Here is a 24,946-nt window from a genome sequence, read left to right as displayed (position 1 = left end):
CACACACACACACACACACACACACACACACACACACACACACACACCTTTTGTCTTTCCCAATTCTTCTTTCCCAGCTGCCTTCACTCTCTCCCCAACTTTCCTGCAGCCGGGGTCTGATCCAGTCGGTCTTTGCTCCAATGTGGCCACAGCTGACCCTTAGGGGGAGCTGACTTCATTCCCCCAGCAGAATCCACGCCCCCATACGTCTCTCTTTGGAAGTCTGACCTTCCTCCCCATGGGGAGCTTCTGCCCCCTCCCCGGGAAAATCTCCAGGGCCAGATGACACAGATCCCTCACAGTCTCTCCAAGGGGCCAGGATTCCTCAGTTGTGGAATCACAGCAAGCCCCTTAAAATCCAGAAACTGAGCTGAGACAGGAATAGTCACAGAGTGACGTAGTGGAAGGAACGCTGGAGTGGAAGTGGGGAGCGGCGAGGCAGATCCTAGATTCAGCGTGGCCACAGGCTCCCAGTGTGTCCATGGGCAAATTCCCTTCTCTGAGCCTTAGGCTTCCCCATCTGTACAAGGACAGGGCTGGTTGAGGTGACCTTCAAGGGTCCCAGTTTGGCCCTAATAATGTGGGACACTGGCTTTCTCCCGAGTCTCCTTTCTCCTGAGTGTGGGTGGGATTGAAAATTGTGATTCTAACCCCAGAGTTTATGGTACCTTTCCCCTTCCTCAGAGCACCCACCACCGGTGAAGGCATCCTGTCCCCTGAGCAATGGATGTTCAGATGATTTCCTTTGTAGGACCAGAGATGTCGAGTAATTTTCTTGAGGTCACGCCACTGAAGCACCACCTCCACTGGGGCATTGATGCTGCTGTCAGCATATCCTCTGCCTGAACCACTGGTTGTGCTGGTGGCAGCTTGGTGAATGAATGAATGAGTGGGAGGGTCAGGACTAACACCTGGATCCCCTGACCCTCGGAATCTTGGAATTATGGTTTAAGCCCTTTTCTCTGATAGTTTAGACATGTTTCCCTCGCCTCCTCATTTCCCCTTCCACTCACCTGGTCATTCAAAGGCGGATGGAATTGTCTGAGTCCCTTCCCCCGTTAAGGCAGACTCTGGGCTGGTTGCAAATGGCCACAGAGAAGGGCTGGCTGAGAGCAGCCTTAGAGACCATGCCTGGTGGGTAGAGGCTTGGCAGTCAGCGCCAAGTCCCGAAGGCTCTACCAAGTAGGCTGTCCACGGGCAGCTGGCCAGGATCTGCAGCCGGGTGGGAAGACACTCATCGCTACCGTTTGGCTAAGCAACCACTTCTCACAACCCCACGAGCTGGGTACTGCGAAAATCACCTCTACCGATGAGCGAAGCGAGATGCTGAAAGATGAGGTGCTTTCCCTGAGGGTAATCAGCCAGCCCGCTCTCAGTCATAACAATAGGTGCCCCAGGGCTTCCCTGGTGGCGCAGTGGTTGAGAGTCCGCCTGCCGATGCAGGGGACGCGGGTTCGTGCCCCGGTCCGGGAAGATCCCACGTGCCGCGGAGCGGCTGGGTGCGTGAGCCATGGCCACTGAGCCTGCGCGTCTGGAGCCTGTGCTCCGCAATAGGAGAGGCCACTACAGTGAGAGGCCCGCGTACCGCAAAAAAAAAAAAGTGCCCCCCGAAGGGTGGTGGTGGCGGCAGCAGTGGTTGATAATGACGTTATTGGTATTGATCATGATGTGAGCATTATGATGCTTGAAACTCAGTGATTTGCCTCTTTGGTTCCCTTCCCCCTCGTTGAAACTGCTCCCCCCCCGAACCTCTTATATTCTTCCCCCACCTATACTTGGAGAAACCGAGAGCTTGGACAGTGAGGCAGGGGTGTCTGATCATCTGTCACTCTTAGCCAAGGAAGAGGGCTTGTCATCTGAAATCTTCCTTCTCTTGCCCACCCTTCCCAAACCTGAGCACGTCTCCAGCCAGAGAAGCCTGGAGCAGTGTCAAAGTCTGTCAGAACACCCTTGCAAGCTGGGTTCCAGATGCAAAGCCCAGGGAAAATAAGAGGGCAGGGTTGGCCCGAAATAGAAACACGCACCAACTCACAAATATGCATGTTTTCCAAAAGTTGCATTTCACGGGCAAGACAGCGTTGCTCACGCTCCAGCTGCTCGACTAAGGCCGGAAGCAAGTATGCTGCCAGGACTGGTCCAGGGAAGGTGGCAGAGCCTCCCCCGTGAGCTCACTCCCTGCCTGGCCCTGGGAGACCAGACGGCGCTCTGTTCCTCACCAGCTGGAAGGTACACAGGTGGGAGGACTGAGATAATGTGTCTCTGGCAGTCAGAGCTCTTTGGAAATGGGCACCAAGCAAGGCTGATGGCCTTGGTTCCTCTGCCTTACAATGGGGGCAGCAGGCTTGTAATTACAATCCTGATAATAACAGCTGTCATTTGTTGAGCACCTACTATGTGCCAGGTACCAAGCATTTACACGTGTAAATGGAAGGGGTCACTTAACCTCGCAACCATCTCATGGCATGTGGATGGTTATCCCCATTTAATATGAGGGGAAACCAAGGTTTGGAGAAGTCAAGAGGTCTGCCCAAGGCCACACAGCTAGAAGGGGCCAAGTTGGGGTCAGATTTTCATCTGAATGAAGCAAGAGCCCCTATTTCACCCAGTACTCTGCATTGTTTCTGCCATTCATTCATTCATTTATTCAATACATTTTTTTTTTCAAGAAACCCACTTATGTGATGGTTTTCAAAAGAATGTAAATTCATCCGCCGGCTGGGCCAGGGGGAAAGGGCGGACTTTAGCTCTGGCCATCCCAGGATCAGTACTCCAGGCTTGCAGGCTGGGGCTGGAACTGGGTGTCTTACCTCTGCATCTTGGGCTGTGTCCTCAACCATGAGAGCCCAGACCTGTCTGCCTGGGGGGGTGGGCTCAGACGGGAGTCCCGCTGTGAAGCCTGGACTATGAAAAACAATTTAACTCCATAAGAGGTTAGGGCTGCGAGAGGCCTCTGCAGATGCGGAAGTTACTTCAGAGAGGGCAAGTGAGTTGCCCAGCATCACACAGCATGTTGGTGGCAGAGCCTGAATCTCAGAATCCCAGGCTGGCGTGCCATGTGGCCAGGCTGGCCTCCTTGAGTATGTGGGAAGTGTCCACATGGCCCCGGTGAAGGGGATTGAATGGGTGCAGGCAGTAAACCTAACACTTCCCTTCCAAGCACAGAGGTGAGATGCAGCTGGTTTTCACTGCCAAGCCCTCTCTTCCGCATCCCCCCTGATATCAAGACTGACCCTGCTGACCTGCCCAGGTCCCCCCCGTTTGTCACTGTGAACAACAGCACTAACAGATACAGAACATTTACCATGGTCCAGGCACAGTGCTAGAAGCTTGACGTGGGCTAATTGATGTAATCCCCACAATGACCCTGCAAGGTAAGTGTGTACTTATTCCACTTTGCAATTGAAGGACCCAGGCTCGAGAGGTCGACTCACTTGCCCAAGGCCACACAGCTAGGAAAGAGGCATGTGGAGCCCCGCAGAGCCCCTGCTAGCAGGTTTACTCTGGGGGTGAGGAGGGAGAAGGTTTGGAACCAAAGCCAAGGGGACGGAGGAGCTCATGGGCAGCAGCAGCCTATTTATATCCCAACTTTAGGCCTCGTCACACTTGCTGGCGTCGGTGCCAGCAGAGGCTGACCCTCTGCCAAAACCTGGAAGGAAGAAGCCCAGCGCAGGGTCCTGGGACCAGCCCCTGGGGGACGTTAGCGAAGCGTAGGGTCTGGGTATGTTTCTCCCTGAACTCAAGGGAAAGAACCCGCTAGGCATGTGGGACTCCCAGAGATGCCCTTAGTCCTGGCGTCCTGCTTTCTCTTTGCTCCTCCCTCTGAGGGAACTAGACTGGGAATCTGGGCAGTTCGGAAAGGGCCGTTGGGTGGAAGATTTGAACTTGACCACTGGGAATGAGGAAGTAGTGGTGACAGTGGGAAGGACTGGCTTGGATTTTGATACCAGCAGGTACCATCCGGGTCTCTTATAGGGGGCATTCCCTGGAACTAGGGAATGCTGTCCTGGAATACAGTGTCCAGAGGCTTAAATCTCCTCTACCAGAAAAAGCCTTCTCCTTAATCCCTCATTCCACGAGTGTCTGCCTAAGCAGCCCCACTGTGCGCCAGACATGCAGAAGTGGGAAAGCCTCAGTCTCTGTCCTTGTAGAGCTCACCAGAGTCTCCCATCCCTGCCCCAGCACCGCCTACCTGGACCAGAGGTGATGGATGGTAAGTAATAGCTCACCCAGGTCCCCCACCAGAAGTAGAAGAGGGACCCAGGTGCCCTCTGGGGCAGGAAAACATGATCCAGGCCAGTGGTCATTTCACAGTGAGAAGGGAATTTCCTGTGGGTGGTACTGCAGTACACTCGGGTGCCCTCCCCAGCTTGATGTCTTGGTGGGAGAGGGGGTACGGTAGGGAAGGCTCATTTCCGCCCAGCCATCTGCTTGAGGCATCCAACACACATACTAGCACCTGGACGGTGCATCCTTTGCCAAACCTTGTTAGTAGAGGAGACGTGACTGCCCGCTGGAAGCCACTCCTGTCATGAAGGAGAATGTGGCGATCTTGTCTCGGAGGAAGGCAACTTAAATGGGGTCGGAGTTGGAACAGCTGTGGCAAACTGGAGTTCCTGGGGTGTTTGGGGAGGAGTATGTGTTTCACCCCCACCCCCCTTCCCACTGTATTGGCCTTTGCACTGTCCTGGAGGATTTCTCGTGTTCTTAGTCGAGAGTGTCTGCTGGTGATCACCCCAATGATAACGATGATTATCATAGTGGCCAACGTATTTTGACTGTTTACTACCTGCTAGGCACTGGGCTTAGGGCTTTATAGGTATTATCTTATTGCATCTTCATACCTGCTCTGTGAGAGAGTTACCACTATTGTTCCATTTTAAGGATGAGAAATGTGAAACACAGACTGAACAGCTTGCCAGTAAGCCGCGGAGACAGGACCCAAACCCAGGCAAGCTGGCCTCAGTGCACGGTCATGACCACCATGTGATGACTGTGGCTCGTGCTTTGGCCTTTATATCAACTTGATTTGGGTCCTTACAGATGAGTATGATTGAAGTCAAACGACCCTTTGGATCCTTCAGTAGTCTGAGTAATTTGTACATATGGGCTCGGTCTGCGTCCTGGTTGACAGGGTGACGTGGATTGACCATTGGCTCCTTGACTACCAACCCACCGAACAGATCACTTTTTGGATATCCAGATGTGGGCAACATCTGGCAGGGCTTTTCTGGCTTCATCCAGAAGTTTCCCCTTTTCATCCCATGTAGACACAGCTGGGACTTGCATACCTCTGGACACGATTGTATGTGAGAACTTTCTGTTTGAAATATTATTTGCTGGTTTTATAATATCATCTTGTGACTTCACAAAGGCAGGATGCTGGGTTTGGTTCCTCTCTGCAACCCAGGCCTGGGAGACATTCAGCTAAGCCAGAGAGAAATCAGGCTTTGATCTTTCAGCAGCCAGAAGAAAAGTAACCCTCTTCCCTTCTCCAACCGGAGAAGCTGGGAAGAGGCTGGCTGGCGAAGAGCCTTGTAGGTTAGTAGCTGCTGCATGTTCCCTGCAAGGGTTCCTGACTTGGTGACCTGGTCTTCCAGAGGCTTTGAGTGGATGATCCCAGAGTAACAGAGCCAGAAATTCGTGATAAACAGGGACGAGTCAGCCAAGAGGCACTCTTGGGCATTAATGCTCATGAGAATAGATCTGGGATGTGAAGGTTCATGGAGCCTTACGGAGGAAAGGAGCTCAAGACACCACAAAGTTAAGATAATGATGATTTAACAGAAAGTCCTTATTTTATATAGCAAGCACCAACAAGGGAATGAATGAAGACGATGAATGAATGAGTGAATGAGTGAATGAATGCATAAACGTAGAATTGGTGAATGGGGCCGAGAGACTTTGACAGCCAGGGCCTGGGTTTGGCCACCACTGACACCAAGTACTGACAAAGCAAAGGATTCTGTTCTTGTCCGCTGGAACACCCTTCAGCTCAGAGTCAGGGAGACAGAGTCTGAATCCTTGAACCTTGCCCTCTCACTGCATATCCCATCCCCACCCCGTTGTGCAGGGCGCTCTGGTCACCGGGCTCCTCTGGCTCCTGGCTGTGGCAGGGATTGGAACCCAGGAGACTGCAAAGCTGATGGAGGCTGCAGCCCCAACACCCTGAAAAATCTGCAACCCTCTTCACCTTCCCAGCTGCTTCCCTAGGCCTAAGCCACCCCATCTTCTCTGTCATCACACTTCTGTGTCCTGGCTTTTTGAGGACTCCAAATGACAGAACTAGGAAATACCTGAAATCTCATTGAGTCCAGCCCTCCCATTTTACGGAAGGGCAAACTGAGGCCCAGGAAGGAAGAAAGACTAGCCCAAGGTCATGAGCAAATAGGAGACTGAGCCCTATCATTGTGGGAGGATTTGAGGGAAGCTCCTATGAGGCCTTGGAGAACACTGCATCACAGAGCAGCGTGGGGGAACACTGCATCACAGAGCAGCGTGGGAGAACACTGCATCACAGAGCAGCGTGGGGGTGGGACAGAAGGGGCCCGACATTCTGGAGCCCAGGCGGCTTCACTGGGTCTCTCCTGGCCTCTGAAGCAGGGCCAGGAGCAACAGTTCTGAGTTCCTGGGGCCTTGAATCTCCCAAGCATTTCATGGGAAAGGCAGCAGAGTTGGGGAGGGGTGCTACTTGGGGTCTGATCTTCATCTTGGACCCTCTGCTCCGGCAGCTGAGCTCCAGCCCTCTGTTTCTGTCTCTGTAGGCAGCTACGCCATCATGGAGGGTGGGCTGAGGGCCAGGGTCAGACTCCCCACCCTGCCAGGGGCCTCTCTGCTGGCCCCGGCTGTGGAAGGGCTCTGAGTGCAACTCCTGGACTGACCCCTCCCTCCCAACTATATGCACCTGCACTGCCAATCAGCAGGGTAGCCAGGAAGCACTTCCCCATGCAGGCACGGAAGGTGCGTTTCCACCCGGCCAACCAAGATGATGAAGTTGGATGTCACCACCTGGTGCTTTTTCTCTCCTCCCTTCCCAGGAGCCAGGGTTGTGCCTGTGGCCAGAATGACTCCTGGGGGCAGAGGCTGGGCGGGGGGATGGGGGGCAACATGTGCACACACCAGTGGGGATTGGGAAGGCAGACTCTAGTGAGAGTTTTCCAACACGTGAGACTCAAATAAAACCTAGTATAATGAGACGAGTACTGAGCTCATCAGAAGTCAGGTTCCAATAAATCCCTTTACTTCTTTTAGCCTCAGTTTTCTTGCTTGCAAATTGGAAATAATTCCTAAGACTAGAAAACCTATATGAAAATCACCTCCAAGCTGTAAGTTGCTACAGAGATGAAGCATCATTCAATCCCTCAGGATGAGAGGATCAAGGATAGGATCAAGGCTATGGCTTAGGGACACGAGAGCCCCAGCAGTCGCCAACGTCTCCTTGCTGAGCTGCTTCCATCTGGGGCTGGCCTCCTTGGCCTTCCACGAGCCCAGGCAGCAGGGGCTGGGGGAGCCCCAGGTTCTCAGAAGGGGAGATCTGTCCTAAGCCTTCTCATTTTCTTTCTGGGCAGTGAGGGTGGGGATACAGCCCCTTTCTACAGCTCCATCCCAAACCAGTCGTGGTGGCCCGTCGGTGTGTCTGAGCGCTTTGCGTGTCTGCTTTCTATCTTTCAGCTTCCAATTAGCCCTCGAGCTTTGCTTTTGTGGTATGGGGCCAAGAAGAGTCTTGGAACGTCCCCAGACCCACAGATGTGGTCTGGGTACGTGGGGGGAGAGGAGGGGTAGTGGTCTCCAAAGCTTTCCTCAGAGCTAAGGACTGGCAGGTTACCACCTGCTGTGTCCCAGCGAAGCCGATGGCACCCAGCCAGCACACTTTGTTCGGCTGTTCCTGCTTCTTGGCTTGATGATACATCAGGACTCAGCCTGGGTGTCCCCACCCCCATCCAGTTATATGTTAGCTTCTGAATAGGGATGAAGGGGAACCCCTCCCCTTCCTCTGCCTCCCCCTCTTGGGCAGCAGCTAACAATCAGAGGTGGAGAGTTTAGAGAGCATCTCTCCCAACCCACGGTCTGACAGATGGGGAACCACCCACCCAGAGATGTTAAGTGACTTGTTCTAGGTAACACAGCAGGCTGGTGGCAGGGCAGGTCCCTACTCCCAGCCTCCAGGGCCACTGCTGCTGCCCCAGGACCCTCCCCCACTGACGCCTCCTGTCTCGCCCCTGGTCTTGAGCTCGCAGGAGGAGCCGGCTGGGGCCGGAGAGGAGATGCAAGGGGAGTTGTTTTACATATTTGTTAATTGGGTCTCAGGGAGAGAGAAGGGCTCTGAGCTCGTCAGCCAGGAAGGAATCCCATTTGGCTTTTATGGCCATTGTCATTGGTTGTATTTTGTGGGGATCTTTTTATTTTTTATTAATCCAGCAGCCTGGGGGCTGGGGAGCTGACCGGCTGCTGGGCCCCGTGGGCCCTCCTGCTCCCACGAATTCCAGGCAGCAGCCAGGACTTGGGACTGGGGGTGGGGGAGAGGTGGTGGGAAGGGGTGGCCTGGACAGGTTGACCAAGGTATGCAGTGAGGATTTTCAGGAACCTTCTGATCCTTTGGGCGAGGGGTGTCTGGGGCCCTGGCTGAATTTCACAGGCTCTGTAAGTATCGCTGGGTTTATTAAGCTTTTTCTTTAATATTAATTTATTTACTTTTGGCTGTGTTGGGTCTTCATTGCTGCGCGCGGGCTTTCTCTAGTTGCGGCGAGTGGAGGCTACTCTTCATTGTGGTGCACGGGCTTCTCATTGCGGTGGCTTCTCTTGTTGCGGAGCACGGGCTCTAGGCACACGGGCTTCAGCAGGTGCGGCACGCGGGTTCAGTAGTTGTGGCTTGTGCTCTAGAGCGCAGGCTCAGTAGTTGTGGTGCACAGGCTTAGTTGCTCCGTGGCACGTGGGATCTTCCCGGACCAGGGCTCGAACCCATGTCCCCTGCATTGGCAGGCGGATTCTTAACCACTGCGCCACCAGGGAAGTCCCCTATTAAGCTTTTATTGACTTTTTCTCAGAAATGCAAGACTGCTTGGTGGGCAGGGCTGATGGGTCTGGGCTGTGAGGCCTGAGTTGTGCAGGCGGAACAAGGTGGGGAGGGAGGGGACAAGAGTGGGTCAGTGAGTGGAATTCCCTTGGGCAGTGGAGCACAGTGGCTAAAAGGATGGGCTCTGATTCAGGCCTGTAGAGGCTCAGATCCCAGCCCCACTCCTGCTGCCTTGTAGAGCTGAGGCTGGATCAGACAAGGCGTAAACAAGTAAAGCACCAGTGACGGCACACAGCAGTGCTCGGTGGATGGGAAGCCCCTTCCGTAGGGCCTTCTATTTTCTTTTGCTGCCTGTCCCACCAGAAAGAGCTGGGTGGCAGATCTGGATGGCCTGTGTGTGTCCTTTCTCTGGACATAAAGTACTATTCCTGGCCCAAATGGCATCATTTCTCCCCTCCCCATGCCTGAAGGAAGGGGTGCTTGGAGGAGTGAGCCCTGGCCAGAAATCCAGGAGCCTGAGTCCATCCCTAGAGCCGGGGGTAGGACAAGCCTGAGGAAAGGCTGGTGTGAGCCCCAGCAAGGGGAAGGCCAAAGGCAAGGTCACCTGCTGGAGGAAGCCACTGGGAATAGGGGAGGGTGGCCAGGGCAGCAGGGTCTTTCACAGAATAGTCCTGGAGTACCTGCAAAGGAATCACCTGGGGAGGTGGTGTAAATAGATTCCTGGGCCGCATCCCCTGAGCATCTGATTGATGGGATCTAGTGTCTGGCCCAGGAGTTTGCCTTTTAACAAGTGCACCTGGTGACTGATCCATATTAAAGTGTAAGGGCCGATGTAGCAGAGAATAGAAAAGTCAGCTCCAGCCAACTGGTAGACCTGGCCACGAGCAGGGGCCAGGTTTGGGGCTCTTCCCATCTTTGAAGCTCATCATGACCATACTAGCTGCTGTGACTCAGCTAGCAGGGTGTCACCACCCCATTTTTCAGATCAGGAAACTGAGACTTGCCCAAGGTACCCAGTTAGTGGCAGAGCCAGGGTTTGAACCCAGGGCTGTCTCTCCCCTTCCCCCCAAAATCAGGCCCTGGTGCTCTTAATACCTGACCTCCCTCTTAGTGTTTGGGGACCAGTTCTGTTCCACTGAGCCCACCAGAGAGAGAACACACAGAAAGGGGGACGCTTAGGCCGTTGTGACCATTAATGTTGGGTTCCTCTGGTGCTGGCTGGGATGTTTCCCCGGGTGATATATTGATGAGATCAAAGCTGGTTTGCCTGATATATATCGAGCTGTTGGGCTTCCGAGTCAGTGCCCACAGTTTCCTGGCCGGCTGTCAACCTGGGGAGGCCAACCGTCCTTCCTGTGATCCGTCTCCGCAGCCTGCCCTTCTCTGAGAAATGAGGCGCCTGGATGGGCTCACCACAGAGCCCCTCTCCCAGATCCCTTCCCTCTCCCACCCGACCTGGACTCCCAATAAATAAGCCCAGACTTTCTCTGGCGGGAGAAGTGGTCGTGTACATCCCTCTTCCTGCCTCCTGTTGGCAGATTTAGCCGACAGAATGGTATTTCTTAGGGGGCAGGAGGTCTAATGGGGAGTAGGTGCAGGTGTTTGCTTCAGCTGCGGCTGTGAAGCCAGATTTCTTCAGGGCTGGGGCAGGGAGGATGGGGGTGATAGATTTAGGGTCTTCTTGTTGGGGAAAAGGCTCAGAAAGCCACCTTCCTCTGTGGATTTGAAGGGCATTCCCTGTCTCTGTTGCCATTTTCATCTGAGATTCTGGATAGGACTTGGGGCTTCTTGAGAGAAGAGTCCAGGAGGATCCTAGGATCCAGCTGCTGGGATGGGGCTCCCTGGTTCACCCCCACTTTCCCTCTGGGGAAATTATATTAGTGGGGGTCCTCCAGAGAAACAGAACCAATAGGATGTTGATTAGGTAGAGAAGAGAGAGAGAGAGAGAGAGAGATTGAGAATAGTTGAGGCATCCCGACATCTGCAGCTGTCAAGCTGGGACCCAGGAGAGCTAATGGTGTAGCTCTAGTCCGTGTCCAAAGGCCTGAGATTCAGGAGAGCTGATTATGTAAGTTCCTGTCTGAAAGCCAGCAGACTCGAGACCCAGGAAGAGCCAATGTTTCAGTCTGAGTCTGAAGATTGGAAAAGACCAATGTTCCAGCTCAGGCAGTCAGCAAGCGTTCCCTCTTCCTCAGCCTTTTTGTTCCATTCAGGTCTTCAACTGATTGGATGAGGCCCACCCACACTAGGGAAGGCCGTCTGCTTTGCTCAGTCTGCACATCCAGAATCATGTTTGGGCAAATGTCTGCCATCCCATGGGCCAGTCAAGCTGACTGTTAACCGTCACATCCATGCTTTCCTTGAAGGGAAGGCCAAGCATCCGAGGCTGGTGGAGACTTCCTCTGCATCATGCCCTGCGCTGCCTGTCACCTACTAAAAGCAGAATTGCTGAGACCTGCGTGCTTTCAGGTCTTACGGGGATGCTACAGGCTTGCTAAAGGGCAGTGGGTTTCCTCAGCGAGTATTTACATCTCAGCTCTCAAGGAACTCAAAGGCTGCTTGGAATGGTGAAAAGAACATAGGCTTCGGGCTTCGTAGACCTGAGGTTCAAACGCTAGTTCCATGCCTTGTTAGCTGTGTGACCACAAGAGAGTCCCTTAACCTCTCTGATTGTTTATTACTCTGTAAGATGGGGATGCTTATAAAGCCTCCCTTGCAGGGCTGATATATGAGGGAAGGTGCTTGCACATGGTAGGTGCACAGCTAATTATTATGTTATGATTCTCTTCCTGGGTGTCAGTTTCTGCATTGAGCTACTTGGGTTTCCGGCTTCATCCCATCTGTGTGATTTTGACCCAGTTTTGTTTTGTTTTGTTTTTTGCGGTACGCGGGCCTCTCACTGTTGTGGCCTCTCCCGTTGCGGAGCACAGGCTCCGGACATGCAGACTCAGCGGCCATGGCTCACGGGCCCAGCCGCTCCGCGGCATGTGGGATCTTCCCGGACCGGGGCACGAACCTGTGTCCCCTGCATCAGCAGGCGGACTCTCAACCACTGCGCCACCAGGGAAGCCCCTTGACCCAGTTTTATCACCATGTCTCCAATGTATCTGCATCCTCCTGGCCTGAGATGGAGTACTCAGGTATCCAAGAAGAATTTGGAATTCTGGATAGCAGGCACATAGCTGGGGCATATGGAGGCTGGCAGACTCTTAGAAGATGGGGTATTAGGATTTAGGACAGTGACGCCTAGTAGGGACCAAGCCCTACGTCTTTCCTTTCCTCTCTTCTGCACCTCTGATGAGCTAAATTCACCAGAGGGCTAGATCCATAACCAGAGAGTGGAGAAGGGCACAATGTCCCCACTGCAGCACATCGGGAGGAAATGGAGCTGTTTGACTCAAAATATCTCATTTTGAATTTCTGCCCAAATCTCTCAGCCCAAGAGTAGGAAAATCAAAGACCCCAAGATGTTTCCAAGAACGAGAGCTGAACCAGGGAGGCAAAATACCCCTAGACGGGAAGAAAACGCTGATTAGCTCCTAATTACCATTAAATTATATATACATATACATGCTTCAAGCCGAATCTGCAAGGCTAATGTGATCCTTTTATTACATTTTAATAGTCTGGCTGGGATGGGGAAATGAAGAAGGAAGGGTTCTGTCACCCTTCGTCAGAAGGAGGGAAGTTGTAAACAGGGATACAGGCAGCTCAGGCATGGGGCCACATCCCTTGGAGGCCTTCTGGAGAGGAGCAGAGCCCCGTGAGGGGCTGAGGGTGTCTGAGACAATACCGCCTCCCGCCAAAGCCCTGTTCTGTCTGGATGGGGAAGTCCATCTGGCTTGTGACTTGAAGAATGCCTCTTTCCTCGACTTTAAAAATAGCTTCCCTATGTTGGCTCTTTGGGTCCCCATGTCATCTTCCCCAGGCCTGGTTATTCCCTAGGGCTGCCAAAAACGGCCTCCAGAATCTGGTGCCGGAGCAGATAGAGCACTCCTTTGAGCCACGTGTCCCGGCTCTGCCATTGAAACATGACCTTGGGTAAGACCCTTTGCTGGGCTTAGTTTCTAAGCGGTGAAATGAAGGAGTGGGATCAGGTGTGCTCTGATGGCCCTTCTGAGTCTGATAAGACAGGATCTACTTCCTGGTCATTTTAAAGACTCCTCTGTCCATCTCAGGGGAATAGAAGATCCCACACTCACTCACTCATTGGGCATTTGCCACCTCCCGCTCTCCCCAGGTCCTTCTGCTTTCTAACCAGGTTCTCTCTTGCTGCAACTCTTCCATGTTGCCTCTCCTTGGAGGACAGAACCCTCCACCCTCCCATGCCTGTTATAGTAACTCCTCAAAGAGTTGAAGGCTGTTAACAAAATCCCTTCTACACACGTATACACATGTTCTATTTTTAAATAACGTTTGTTTCTGATTCTAAAAGTCCAGCTGTACTTGATCATTGTAGAAAAATTGGAAATAGACAAGTGTAAAGAAGAAAATAAAAATCACCCATAATCCTCCCAGACAGAGAGATAACCACTATCGATGGGGTTTTTTGTTTGTTTTTTGCGGTACGCGGGCCTCTCGCTGCCGCGGCCTCTCCCATTGCGGAGCACAGGCTCCGGACGCGCAGGCCCAGCGGCCATGGCTCACGGGCCCAGCCGCTTCGTGGCATGTGGGATCCTCCTGGACTGGGGCACGAACCAACGTCCACTGCGTCGGCAGGCGGACTCTCAACCACTGCGCCACCAGGGAAGCCCTATTAATGGGGTTTTTTAATGCATATATATGTAGATTTTTTTTTCTGTTATAAAATTGGGATAATGCTGCAAATGTGGCCTTGGGTCGCCCCAAGCCTGGCCCTTGAAATTGGGCCAGGTTCTTTCTTCTGAGGCTCCTCAGGGTCTGCTCTTCCCTTGTAGGCTGCTGTCTCATTTGCTTTTCTCAAGAGGAGGGAAACCATGTTCCAAGGATGTGTGTCCACCTTGGTTCATGGGCCCCCGGGAGGCCCAGAGTTTTGACTGTCTCTGAGTGTGTGTGTGTGTGTTTCAGAGACAGATGGAGATGGAGGGAGAGAGCAAACCTGTCGGTCACTGAGCAGGGGCACCCTAAGGGGAGATCACGAGGGCCGGGTGACAGCCCCCCGTGATCACAGCCCTATTTTGGGCTCTTTGTCTGAGTCAATGAGAGATATTGAAGGCACCATCAGCTTAGTGAAGAGCTCCAGCATGGTGCAGCTGGAGCTCTTCACTAAGCTAATCAATTCCCATAATTTGAGAAAGGCAAACACATTTGCGATTTGCTGCCCATCCTGGGAGGGGCTGCTGAGGACAGGGTTGCCAGCTGAGGCATTGGTGTCAGACCCCAGCTGCCAGCCGGGCCTCCCTTGGTGTGGTGGAATTTCTCAGATTGCACCCACCCTCCCCTTGGCCTGCAGACTAGGGCTTCTCAGAGAGTCTGGAGGTGTCAAAGCTGGAGGGACCTGGGCTTTCACCATCCCACTGCCAGATGGCAGAGACAGGGTACCAGGAAGGGATGGGACATGCCCAGGGCCACACAGACAGCTGGAAGCTGAGCTGGGTCTGGAGCCATGTGTCATTTCCCACCTGGCAACTTTCCTTTTCAGGGGTAGACTGAGAAGGCGGGCATGGTGGTGGAGGCGGGGAGGGGCGTGCTAGAAAACTCATGAGGTCCACTTCCTCCTCTTCCATCTCATCCTCTCCAAGATCCTTCCCACCCCAGGCAGAAACCATACTCTCTGCCCTATGCTTACACTGTTTGGTGTCTGACTGTCCTCTGTCCAGGGGAAAGTTCTACCTAATATCAAACCCAGCCTCTTCAGAGATTCCCTTTCCTTCCTTCATTTAACAAATATCTGCTAGGCACTAACGTCCCTCCCCAGAGTATTTTAGGCCACAGGAACACAGCAGGGAACATGACAGCCAAGTCCCTGCTCCCTTGGAGCTCATGTCCACCGAGCTGTGGGGCTCTCACTGGGAGGCAGAATGGGTCACTTAAATCTAGCAAGTACAGCCTGCAGGGCACAGAGTCATACATATGCGACAGGGCTGCACTGCAACTGTCCAGTTACTGTTGCTATGGAGCAAACTATCCCAACACTTAGTGATGTGTGACAGCTGATATATTATGTTCGTGGATTCTGTGGGTTAGGATAGGGCAGGCACAGGAGAGGGTGGCTTAGCTCGACTCCACGCCTGGTCCTCAGCTGGGAAGACTAGAAGGCTGGGGGAAACTTGATGGCAGGGGGCCCAGAATCACTGGAGGCATTTTCATTCATATGCCTGGTGGTTGATGCTGGCTGGCAGCCAGGTTGTCAGCAGGAGCTCCCACATGTGGTCTCTCTGCAGGGGCTAATTTGGGCTTCCTCACAGCATGGTGGCGGGGTTCAAGGATGAGTGTCCCGAGACAGCCAGGTGGAAGCGGCATCTCCCTTTTAGCTAGCCTCAGAAGTCACAGAGCATCACTCTGCTGTGGCCACAGCCCACCCAGATTCAAGGCAAGGAATGCAGACATTACTTCTTGATGGGAGAAGTCTTAAAGTCACAACATGAGAAGAACATGTGAGGTGGGAGATATTGTGGCCATCTTTGGCAAATACAATGGGCCCTGTGGGTGTTTTAGGAGTTCACAGCCTTTGGGGAGAAGCAGTGTTAAAGAATAGTAGCTGTCATTTCCTAAGCACTTATACCTACCAGGCACTGTGGTCAGCCTGCTCTGTATAACATCTAGCAACCTCGATGGTGAGTACTGTTAGCCCCGTTTTGCAGATGGAAAAACTGAGGCTCAGAAATGCTACACTGTCTGCCCTAAGTCATACAGCTGGGATTTGCACCCAAGTCTGTCTGCCTCCAAAACCATGGCTCTTAACAATCTGCTACACTGCCTCTCCCTCCCTGTCCCGCAAAGTGTGGTGAGAAGCTTAGACAAGTAGCTTGGGGGTGGGGGGTGCGGGGTGTTCAGATCTGGGAAGGCTTCTTGGCAGAGGTGACACTTGAGCAAGGCCTTGAAAGATGTTTTAAACTTGGACATCTGGGGAAGGGAGTAGCATTCCTGACGGAGTAGCAGTGGGATAGAGGGATCACCTAGGGAGTGCTGACATGACTCGGAATCCTGGTCTTAGACCCACTCACACATCAACACATTGTAAACTGTGCCCTGGGCAAGGCAGGCTGAGGCTGGCGGCCAGTGGATGAACTTAGTCCCCAGAAAAAAAATGCAAAATTGGCCCCTGTCCCTTTCCACCGTATTACCATCAGCTTCCTCCTTCAGCGGCTGGGAATGGGGTGGAGGTTCCCCCAATCCCCCACCTCCACATGCAGACCTGGGTTTGCCCTTTGGAGATGGGGTGAGTCTGAGCTGCCTCTGGTTCACTCGCACAAGTTTTTGCTGAAGCAAATTGGGCCTCAGTGCAGGTAGCGTCCCCTCGGCAGGCTTGTGTTAGGGCCTCAGAAATGGGAAGTTAAATGTTTGCATCCGTAGGAATCTCGAATATTACAGAAGCGGTTCCCACCCCTTCCAGGCCTCTCTCCCTTTCAAGTCTTCCTCTCCCACCCACCCTCGGCACCCCCCCCTCCTCTTCTGTCCCCTGACTCCACTCTCCTGTCCCTCTCCAGTTTTCATCTTTCTCTGTCTCGCATCTCTCCCAAGTCCTGTCTCTCAGTCTCTGTTTTCCTCCTTCTCCTTGCGCTCTCTCCTTCACTTTCTTTGGGCTGAGGGGAGCCCCCTCTCTTCCCGGACAGACAGTCTAATTGAAATGGAGCATTCTAGAGAATGTTAATAGGAAAGACAGCATTAATTAGCCAGCGCTGGCATAATTAGCTTCCCCTTCTCACTGCCTGGCCTCTAACTGGATAATGAGTCTCTCTCTGTCCAAACAGAGGGCAAGCAGGACAAGGGGACAGGCCATGCCCGGGGATGCCGGAAGGCCTCTTGCCTTTGGACCACCCTGCTGGAGTCCTCAGGCTGCCCTCTCCTGCCAGGCCCTCCTGCTGCTTGTGCCCACGTCTTGGGGAGACAGATGCCCGGCCCCTGTCTGTGCCTAAAGGTTTGACGTCCCTGGAGCTGCATATTAAGTGGTCTGAGCCCGACAAACAGTGGCCACAGCTGCAGTGTCCCAAAGAGGGGGTGGGGAGCTATTGAGAGTTCTTGAGCAGAACTATGACAGGCATCTAGCCCTGGAAGAGCCGCATGGGCACTGGCTGAGCACATTACAGTCCCCAGAGAGGAGCAAAGAAATCTGCTTAAGTGATAATATACTACACAGACTGAAAGTGCTTCCACCCTGACACGCCCCACAGCCATGTGAGGCAGGAATGGCCACCTCTGTTTTACAGATGGAGACTGAGGTTCAGGATGCAAACTAGGGTCTGACTCCGAAGAGCATGCTCTTTCCCTTCTACCCTGATACTTTTGGATGCCTTTACAGTTGCTCGTTAAATAAAAGTGATTGCAGCAAAGTCACACCTCACATTGGCTTTGAGTTCTAAAATCAGAGGATGCAGCAAAAATTGGCAAATCATACATCGTCAAAATTCCCCTCGAATATCCCTTACACGGGGAGGAATTTCTCTTCTGTTTGCAACTGGGCTGTGATTCTCCTTTTTCTGTGACCTTGAAAGCCCTGATCTAGTTGGGAGATGTGATGGGCAAATAATAGGATTTTTCTTTCTGTTTTGTACACATGTGGTTGAATTCAGTTAAGTGCCTGCTTGATGCAATTCCATTGTAGTATTTGTCTTGGTTATGAGTGGGCAGTGTTAACGCTCAGGGTGGGCGACTGCAGCTACAGGGCACCATCCTCTCCTTCTCTGCAGCCTGCTGACCCTCTCCCTCTCCTGTAGGCTATGGACCCGGAGGATGACCCCTTGCTGCAGGATGTGTGGCTAGAGGAGGCGCAGGAAGAGGAGGAGGAAGCAACGGGTGAGGCCTTTAGGAGGGCCCAGAAGCTGGGGCCCCAAGCTGGGGCAGGGGGGCAGTGTTGCTGGCGGCACTGGACCTTGCCCTCCCGGCCCCCAGCGTCAGGCTTTTGGAATACACTGGGCTGGGCCTTCACCAATCCGTGCTGTGCGGGGCTGGTGCTCTTCCTCGGCTGCAGCATCCCCATGGCTCTTTCAGCGTTCATGTTCCTCTACTACCCGCCGCTGGACATTGACATCTCGTACAATGCCTTTGAGATCCGCAACCATGAGGCCTCCCAGCGTTTCGACGCCCTCGCGCTGGCGCTCAAATCCCAGTTTGGGTCCTGGGGGCGCAACCGGCGCGACCTGGCCGACTTCACTTCTGAGACGCTCCAACGCCTCATCACAGAGCAGTTGCAGCAGCTACATCCAGGCAATCGCTCACGGCCGGCCACCCGGGCCCCGTACCAGGTTCCTGCCACGCTGCAGCTTGGCCCAGGACTGTGGGACACCTCCACCGCTCAGAAGCCAGCAGCCAATCGGAGCGGGCGTCTTCGGCGAGCGACTCCACCCCTGGGGAGCCTGGCAGCCAACCAGAGTGAAGCCCAGGTGAACCAGGGACTGGACAAGAATGGGCGGCGCCGACCCAGCGCCCCTCCCCCCACGGCGGCTGCGGCCAATCAGAGCCGTGCCCGCCGCGGCGCCTCGCGTTGGGACTACTCACGCTCCTATGTGAGCGCCAACACCCAGACGCACGCGCACTGGCGCATCGAGCTCATTTTCCTGGCGCGTGGCGACGCAGAGCGCAACATTTTCACGAGTGAGAGGCTGGTCACAATCCACGAGATTGAGCGCAAGATCATGGACCACCCAGGCTTCCGGGAGTTCTGCTGGAAGCCCCATGAAGTGCTGAAAGACCTGCCGCTCGGCTCCTACTCTTACTGCTCCCCGCCCAGCTCGCTCATGACCTACTTCTTTCCCACTGAGAGGGGTGGCAAGATTTACTATGATGGCATGGGCCAGGACCTGGCCGACATCCGGGGTGAGCAGCCCTGGGTGTGGGTGGGGTGGGGCCTGTAGGGACCAGGTCTGAAGGAGGCTGGAGGCGGGGCTTGTAAGGGGTGGAGGCTGAGGGTAGGTGGGGCTTGTAAGGGAAGGGGGTGGTTACTGAGGCTGGGAGCGGGGCTTGGAGGTTAAGGGAAGGCTTGATTCTTGACTCAGTACTTTACAGACTGGTCGGAGGATGGGGTCGGAGTTGGCTGTGAGGTGGGGTCGGAGTTGGCTGTGAGGTGGAGTCAGGCTGGAGCTGAGTGCTGGGCAGGCCTGGGGGCCATCATTGAGGAAGGGCAGGGAGCTGGGGTTGGGTGTAAGATGGGATCTGAGGGAGTTAAGGAAGGTTTGTGTGCACACCTGGATTGAGGGAGACTGGGAGTTATGCTGTGGCCAGAGTTAGGCTTGGGGTGGGGCTTGGGCGTGAGGTTGGTTAGAGGGAAGGTGGGGTGTGGTTACAGAGAACTGGGCACCTGGAGAGAGGCTGGGGTTGCAGGAAGATCAAGGTGCATTAGTTTGAAGTATGTTAGGGATGGGACTTGAGAAAGGATGGGGAGGGGCCAGAGGTTGGCTGTGGAGGCGGGGCTTGGGTTTGCCTTTTAAGGGGCACATGGGCGGGGTTCTAAGCAGGTGGAGGTGGGACTGGGATGGGAAGGAGTTACAGGACTGCAGAGACTGAACCTTTGAATCAGGTGAGGTTCAAGCTGAAATGAAGGTGTAAACTTAGTGGGAGCCGCCTGAGCATATCTGGGGGGCTGCTCCCCTTGGACAGCTGTGATTTCTCTAAACCATCCGTTCTGTTAGAGACAGTTGGAGGTAGCCCAAGCTGGGACAGTTTTCCATTTCCTCAGAAAGGGTGTGAGGTGTTGAGGAAGGCAGGATGACCCTGATGGAGGGTTGTTGGGAGCTGACCCACTGAGCTCCTTGGACCCCTTGACCTCTGCCCCTGCAGGCTCCCTAGAGCTGGCCATGACTCACCCGGAGTTCTACTGGTATGTGGACGAAGGCCTCTCTGCAGAAAACCTCAAGAGCTCCCTCCTGCGCAGCGAGATCCTCTTTGGAGCACCCCTGCCCAACTACTACTCGGTGGACGATCGCTGGGAGGAGCAGCGGGCTAAGTTTCAGAGCTTTGTGGTCACCTATGTGGCCATGCTGGCCAAGCAGTCCACTAGGTAGGCAGTCCAGCTGCACCCGGTGTGTGCCTGGCCTGTCCTTGTTTGTACCAGGAAAGGGCTGTATTAGCATAGGGAATTGGTTTCCAGGTGGTTCTTTTCTCATAAACCCCAGATCCCCTTACCTGCAACCTTTTCCCTAGGAGATCTTTCTTTTCAGATCAGGGGCAGAGCCAGATACATCCTCATCATCACTCTGACAGGTGAAAGGACGCTTTTCCTGATCAGTGCTGATGGTTTAGTGAACACGACAGCTTTGGAGGAACTTCTGCCCTCGAGGTCTTTGGTATTGATTTTCTCCTGAGGTGGTGCTAGAAGGCTTTGTGGAAAGAGTATTGACCAGGGCATAAGGAGGTCCTCTCTGCTTCTACTATCCAGGGAGATAGTGGGCAAGTCACTTCGCTTCTCTGGGCCTCTGATACTGGTAAAACGGGGATGATGACTCCTGCTACCTTTCTGCAGTCATTAGGAGGAGACGAACTGAGAGATATGAAAGAGCTTTTGGGCAGTGGGTGCTTTGATCATCCTCCAGCCCTTGGGATGTGTGTCTGAGAATACAACTGGGCCTCTTGCCACCAGGAAAGACCATTGGATAGCTCATCTGTCAGTCCTGCAGGGCAGTAACTCCAGTGCCTCTTGGTCCTCTGCCCTGACAAGTCATCCCCTGGCACAGGAGGAATGAATCTGACTGAAATACCCTCGTTCCTTTATTGAGCAACTACTGTAATAATCAGAGCTAACATTTATTGAGTGCTTACCCTGTGCCACACACTGTTCTGAGCCCCTTATACACACCATAAGCATCTTAAGCATATTAAGTTATTAGGTTATTATGGATAACTTGTGGATTTGTTTCTTTGGTCTGTTCTTTCACTTGGTTTTTGGTCATGTAGTCCTGCCTGTGAGTATGCCTGGTAATTTTTACTGAGTGATGAACATTATCTATAAAAACATAGAGGTCCAGATGATGTTATTTCTTCCAGAGAAAGTTTATCCTTCCCTCCACTAGGCAGATGGAGTTGTGACTGATCACGTTAAATAGTCAGCAGTTACACAAAGTCGAGGCAGGTTTACAATACTGAAAATTCTCAGCCTACCTCTAGTTTGCCCTTGGTTCTCTAAGATGTTCAACTGAGAGCCTGGAGTATTCTGCAGAGCCCCTTCCCCTGACAGGTTTCAGACCCTAATCTTTGTCTCTTGAAACTGCTAAAAATATCTCTGCTCTGGTTTTTCAGAGCCTTTCTGCTTAGCTTTGTAGCCTCATACTCCACACAGCCCCATTATTTGGCAGAAGTGCTGAGGAAGAAACTGGCTTTATGCTATGCTGGTCTGCAAGTCTCTGCCCAAAGCTCTGCTAGTTTTTCTGACTCCCCGCCTAGATTTTTACCCTCATGCCTGTGTTCAGAATCAGCAAATACCTCTAGGGTAAATGCAGCTGTAGAAGGGAAGCTTACCTTTTGTAGGTTCTTTGCTTTCTGGAGTCTTAGCCCTCTAGTTCTCATTGCTTCAGGAAGTCTCTAATGTCATTAAACAGATGATTTCTCAATTTTATCTGACTTTTTAGTAGTTCTAGGCAAGAATATTGTTCTTGCATGAGCTATTCCTTTATACTTGAGAGTAAAAGTTTGGGCCCATGTCTTTTTATAGCCAGTAACTAAGACAGGACCTGGAACCTAGAAGGCATTCTATAAAAGCTATACAAATGAATGAATGAATAAACAATTGATTGAACTTTCAGTTTTCTACTCTAATGAAAGATCAATTAATCCATTTAGTTCAACAAAGTAGATAATCCAAAGATCTTTTCTAGTTGGTTTTTAAATGTCCTGTTTGGTTTTTTTAAACAGCTTTATTGAGGTATAATTGATATACAACCAGTTGCGTATACTTAAAGTTTACAATTTGATTAGTTTTGACCCATGTATACACCATGAAACCTTCACCACAATCAAGATAATGAAGAGACCCGTCACCCCCAGAAGTTTATTCACGTCCCCTTGATAATCACTCCATCCTGCCTCACCTTGCCTTGCCACTGCCACCCCAGGACCACTTTCTGTTTTTTATCACTGTATATTCATTTTCATTTTCTAGAGTTTTATATACATGGTATCATATAGTATGCACACTTTTGATTGCTCTCTTTCACTCAGCCTAGTTATTTTGAATTGTATCCATGTTGTTGCATGTGTAGATGGTTTATTCTTTGTAAATGCTGAGTAGTATCCATTGTGTGGAGATGCCACCTTTTGTTCATCCGCTCAGCTGTTTATGGGTATTTGGGTTGTTTCCAGGTTTGGCTATTGCAGATAGAGCTGCTATGAACAAGCCTTTGTGTGAACAAGTGCTTTCATATGTCTTAGATAAATACCTAGGAGTGAGATGACTAGATCATATGGTAGGTGTGTGTTTAACTTTTTAAGAAACTGTCAAGTTGTTTTCCAGATTGGTTGTACCATTTTGCATTCCCACCCAGTGTATAAGAACTCCAGTTCCTCCACAACCTCTCTAACACTTGGTATGGTCAGTGTAAAAAATTTTAGCCATTCTACTAGGTGTGTGGTGATATCTCATTGCAGCTTGAATTTGAATTTCCCTAATTACCAGTGATGTTCACATGCTTATTTGACATCCATTTATCTTCATTGGTGACTATTTAGATCTTTTGATCACTTTAAAACTGGTTTTACATTTAGATCTGTGATATTCCATTTTTAATTAATCTTTGTATATATGCAAGGCATACACTATAAACACTTTGTATATATTGTAACATGCCGATATTTATTTATTATTTTTATATGACTATCCAGTTGTTCTAGCATCATTTGTTGAAAAGATCATTCTTTCTTCACTGAATTGCCTTTGCATCTTGGACAAAAATCTTTTGTCCGGATGCTCTGCTCTGTTCCATTGATCTGTTTTTTATTTGCACACCAGTATTACACTGTCTTGATTATGGTGGCTTTATACCATGTCTTGTCCAAGTGTTAGTCTTCCAGCTTTGTTGTTCTTTTTCAAAGTTGTTTTAGTTATTCTAGGTCCTTTGCATTTCCCTATGAATTTTAGAATCAGCTTGTCCATTTCTCCAAATAAAAGTCTGCTGGGATCTTGATTATGATTGTGTCAAATACACAGGTCAGTTTGAGGGGAACTGACATCTTAACAATATTAGTCTTATGACTCATGAATGTGGTGTATATGATGTCTTTTGTCAGATTTATCCCTATTTCATATTCTTATGCTATTGTAAATGGTATTTTTTAAAAAATTTCATTTGACAATTGTTAGTTGCTAGCATATAGAAATATAATTGACTTTGGGTCCTGCAACCTTGCTAAGCTCCCTTATAAGTTCTAGAAGATTTTTGGTAGATTACACTTGATGTTCTACATAGTTAATTATGTCTTTTGCTAATAAAGACAGTTTTACTTCCTGCTTTCCAATTTGGATGCCTTTTATTTCTTTCTCTTGCCTGAATGCACTGGCTAGAACATCCAGTACAATGTTGAATAAGTGATGAGAATGGAGAACCCTGTATTATCCCTGACCGGATTATGTAGGTTTTTTGTACATGTCCTTTGTCAGGTTAAGGAAGTTCCCTTCTATTCCTAATTTGCTGGTGTCTTTTTTTTTTTAATCAGTAAGGAATATTCAGTTTTCTCAAATGTTTTTTCTGCATCTAGAGAGAGTTCATACAGTATTTCTCTTTTAGTTTAATATGGTGAATTACGTTGATTGAGTTTTTAATTTTAAGCCATCCTTGCATTCTTAGGGTAAATCCCCCTTGGTCATGATCTATCATCCTTTTTATATAGTGTTAGATTCTATTTGTATTCTTTGTTCATTGGTATATGTTCATGACGGATACTAGGCTGTAGTTTTCTTGTAATATCTCTGTTTGATTTTGGTATCAAAATGTTTTATAGAATGAGGTGGAAAGTATTCTCCTCTCTTCAGCTGTCTGGAGAGTTTGTATAGAACTGGTATTATTCTTCCTTAAACGTTTGATAGAATTCACCAATGAAACTGTCTGGATCTGGAGTTTCCTTTATGGGAAGGTTTTAACTACAAATTCAATTCTTAAGTGTACATATAGGGCTATTAAAGTTATTTCTATATTCTTGCACAAGCTTTGGTAGTATATTTCATTAAAATGTCAAAGTGATTCATAATATTCCCTTATTATCTTTGAATATTTATAAAAACTGTAGTGATGTCCCTTCTTTCATGTGTGTTTTATCTCCTTTTTTCGTGATCAGTCTGGCTAGAAGTTTATCAATCTCATTGATCTTCTCAAAGAACTAGCTTTTGGTTTCATTGATTTTTCTTTAGTATCTTTCTGTTTGTTTATTTATATATTTATGCTCTGATCTTCATTATTTCCTTTCTTACACCTACTTTATATATAATTTCCTCTTGTTCTTCTTTCTTGCAGTAGAAGCTGAGGTCATTGATTTGAAAGCTTTCTCCTTTTCTAATATGGGTGTTTATTGCTATAGAATTACCTTTGAGCATTGTTTTAGCTCATCTCACACTTTTTGACATATGCTTTCATTTTCATTCAATTCAGAATACTTTCAATTTTCCCTTTTGATCTCTTCTTTGACCCTTGTATTATTTAAAAATGTGTTAGTCTCCAAATATTTATGAATTTCCCAGATAGTGTTTTGTTGCTTATTTTGAATTTAATTCTATCATGGTCAGAGAACATGCTTTGTATGACTTAGGTTATTCTAAATTTATTGAGTTTTGTTTTATGGTCCAGAGTATGGTCTGTCTTGCTAAATGTTCCCTGTGCA

At 50.7% G+C, this 24,946-nt stretch overlaps 1 protein-coding gene across 1 annotated transcript in view; it reads left to right on the top strand.

The window, feature by feature from the left end:
* DISP3 (dispatched RND transporter family member 3) overlaps window positions 1-24,946 on the top strand; it is a 49,143-nt gene that overhangs the window by 1,875 nt on the left and 22,322 nt on the right. The window contains exons 2-3 of the mRNA XM_027110731.1: window positions 17,866-18,964; window positions 19,925-20,144. Coding sequence (XP_026966532.1) covers window positions 17,869-18,964; window positions 19,925-20,144 — 1,316 coding nt within the window. The 5' untranslated portion in view covers window positions 17,866-17,868. The remainder of the gene's footprint in view (window positions 1-17,865; window positions 18,965-19,924; window positions 20,145-24,946) is intronic.

Source organism: Aethalodelphis obliquidens, unplaced genomic scaffold (assembly GCF_003676395.1).
Source record: "Aethalodelphis obliquidens isolate GAN/ISIS:26980383/991018 unplaced genomic scaffold, ASM367639v1 scaffold9, whole genome shotgun sequence".
Lineage (NCBI taxonomy): Eukaryota > Metazoa > Chordata > Mammalia > Artiodactyla > Delphinidae > Aethalodelphis > Aethalodelphis obliquidens.
The sequence above is the reverse complement of the archived record's forward strand: the minus strand, read 5'-3'. Positions and strand labels throughout refer to the sequence as shown.